At 61.0% G+C, this 2,198-nt stretch overlaps 1 protein-coding gene across 1 annotated transcript in view; it reads right to left on the bottom strand.

Moving 5' to 3' along the window:
* TRIM35 (tripartite motif containing 35) overlaps positions 1–2,192 on the bottom strand; it is a 4,942-nt gene extending 2,750 nt beyond the window's left edge. Inside the window, exons 1-3 of the mRNA XM_017727802.1 lie at positions 1,722–2,192; positions 903–998; positions 7–15 (exon numbers count right to left, since the gene is read on the bottom strand). Coding sequence (XP_017583291.1) covers positions 7–15; positions 903–998; positions 1,722–2,159 — 543 coding nt within the window. The 5' untranslated portion in view covers positions 2,160–2,192. The remainder of the gene's footprint in view (positions 1–6; positions 16–902; positions 999–1,721) is intronic.
* Positions 2,193–2,198: the final 6 nt, after the last annotated feature.

Genomic DNA, 2,198 nt, shown 5'->3' on the forward strand with positions numbered 1-2,198 from the left:
CCGCACCGACGCCACCTGGGAATGGCAGCACCTCGCTCCAGCTGGGAATGTCGGCGCCTCCTTCTGGAGCACCCGAATTCCCTGGGGTCCCCTTTGGAGCAGCTCCGGTGCTCAGGAATTCTCTGGGTTCGCTTGGATCATGCTGCCCTTCCCAAATGCCTGTCCCTGCTTCCCAAATCCCCACCACTCTCCTTTCCTGGGATGGGATCAGTGTTCCACCTCAGATCCATGTGCAGGATTGGGATTGGGATCGGGATCAATCCCAGCTGTGGAGTGACCAAATTCCCTGGACTCCTTCTTCCCAGAGTTCTCCGAGCAGCTCCAGTGCTCAGGAATTCACTGGGATCACTGGGATCACACTGCCCTTCCCAAATTCCCATCCTCGCTTCCCAAATCCCCACCGCTCTCCTCTCCCGGGATGGGATCAGTGCTCCACCACAGCTGCATTCCCAATCAGGATCGAGATCCCACCTCTGGAGCACCCAAATTCCCTGGATTCCTCCTTCCCAGAGTTCTCCGAGCAGCTCCAGCGCTCAGGAATTCACTGGGATCACGCTGCCCTTCCCAAATTCCCATCCTCACTTCCCAAATCCCCACTGCTCTCCTCTCCCGGGATGGGATCAGTGCTCCCCCTCAGCTGCATGTGCAGGATTGGGATCGGGATTGGGATCAGGACCGGGATCAATCCCACTTCTGGAGCACCCAAATTCCCTGGACTCCCCTTTCTGGAGCTCTCTGAGCAGCTCCAGCACTCAGGAATTCACTGGGATCACGCTGCCCTTCCCAAATTCCCACCGCTCTCCTCTCCCGGGATGGGATCAGCGCTCCACCGCCGTGCACGTGCGGGATCGGGATCAGGATCGGGATCGGGATCAACCCCAGCTCCGGGAGGGAACACGCACCTCATTGTGCCGGGAGATGGATTCGTAGGAGCGGCGCACGGTCCCGAAATCCTTGGCCTTATCCCGCAGGGAAGATTCCATGTTCGCCAGCTTGGCCTGCGGGGAGGAGACGCCCTCAGGACTCCCCCATTCCCGGGATTTCCCGTATGGATAAAGACCGGGCTCGTGTGTTCCCCCCCCCCCCCCTCCCCCCCCCCCCAGCCGGGATCGGTGGAGCTGGGAGGAAGAGGAGCTCCGCTCCACAGGGAATCCTCCTCCCTGGTTTTTAGGGAAGTCCCATCCCCGCCTATTCCGGTGCCGTGGGCAGCCCCATTCCCATCCCCGGGAACCCCGGCCAAGTTTTTCCCGCCGCGTTTGAAACGCGGCTCATCCCAGCGGGATGAGTCAGGGCTGCGCCGGCTGTTTTCCAGCGTGTCCTGGCGACATTCCCAGCTCCTGGCTGCATCCCATCTCCTCCTCCTCCTGTCCGTGGCTGCCTCCCTATCCCCGTCCCTCCTTTCTGCGGGAATTGTGCAACTCCCAAATCCCAACGCCGCTCCCAACCCCGCGGCGCCGCTGGAATAACCAGCGCGGCCGGATCCAAGCTGGGATCAAGGAGAAACCACCGGGAAGCATCGTCCCTCTCCCATTTCCCGCAGGATCCGGGGTGGATAATTAAACCACCGGATAATTAAAAGGCAGGACAGCACCCAGCAGCCGCCACATTCCCGCAGGGAAGCGTGGCTTCCTCATCCTAAATCCCGCCCTGGCAAATTCGGGACACGAATCCAGCTTTTGGGATGCGTCTCCCTGCCGTCCATCCCCCCCCCCCTTTCTCACCCTAAAATCCGCCGCCGCTTCCTGCACCGGCCTCATCTTGTGCCCTTCGTGCTGCTTGGAATTCTGGCAGGCGAAACACGCCAGCTCCTTGTCTTCCAGGCAAAACAACTTGGGATCCTCGTGATGGATCGGGCAGAGGGCGGCGCCGCGTCTTTTCTGCTGCCCCTCTTCCTTCAGGATCATCTCCACCAGGTTGTTGAGGGTGTGGTTGACGCGGAGATCTTCCAGCGAGGAATTTTCCTTGCACACGGGACACGCGTGGCGCCGGTTTTCCCAGGATCGGCTGACGCAGCCCTTGCAGAAGTTGTGGCCGCACGAAAGGGTCACGGCTTCCCGGAAAGGGTCGTAGCAGATGGGACACAACAATTCCTCCTTCAGGCTGGGCGCCGAGGATGCGGCTCCCGAGCTGCTGGAGCAGGGATCGGCTCCTTTTTCCATGCTGCGGCAGGGATGGAGCGGGATTTTCCAGCTGCCCCG

The sequence above is a fragment of the Corvus brachyrhynchos genome, unplaced genomic scaffold, assembly GCF_000691975.1.
Source record: "Corvus brachyrhynchos isolate BGI_N302 unplaced genomic scaffold, ASM69197v1 scaffold222, whole genome shotgun sequence".
In the NCBI taxonomy this organism is placed as follows: Eukaryota; Metazoa; Chordata; class Aves; order Passeriformes; family Corvidae; genus Corvus; species Corvus brachyrhynchos.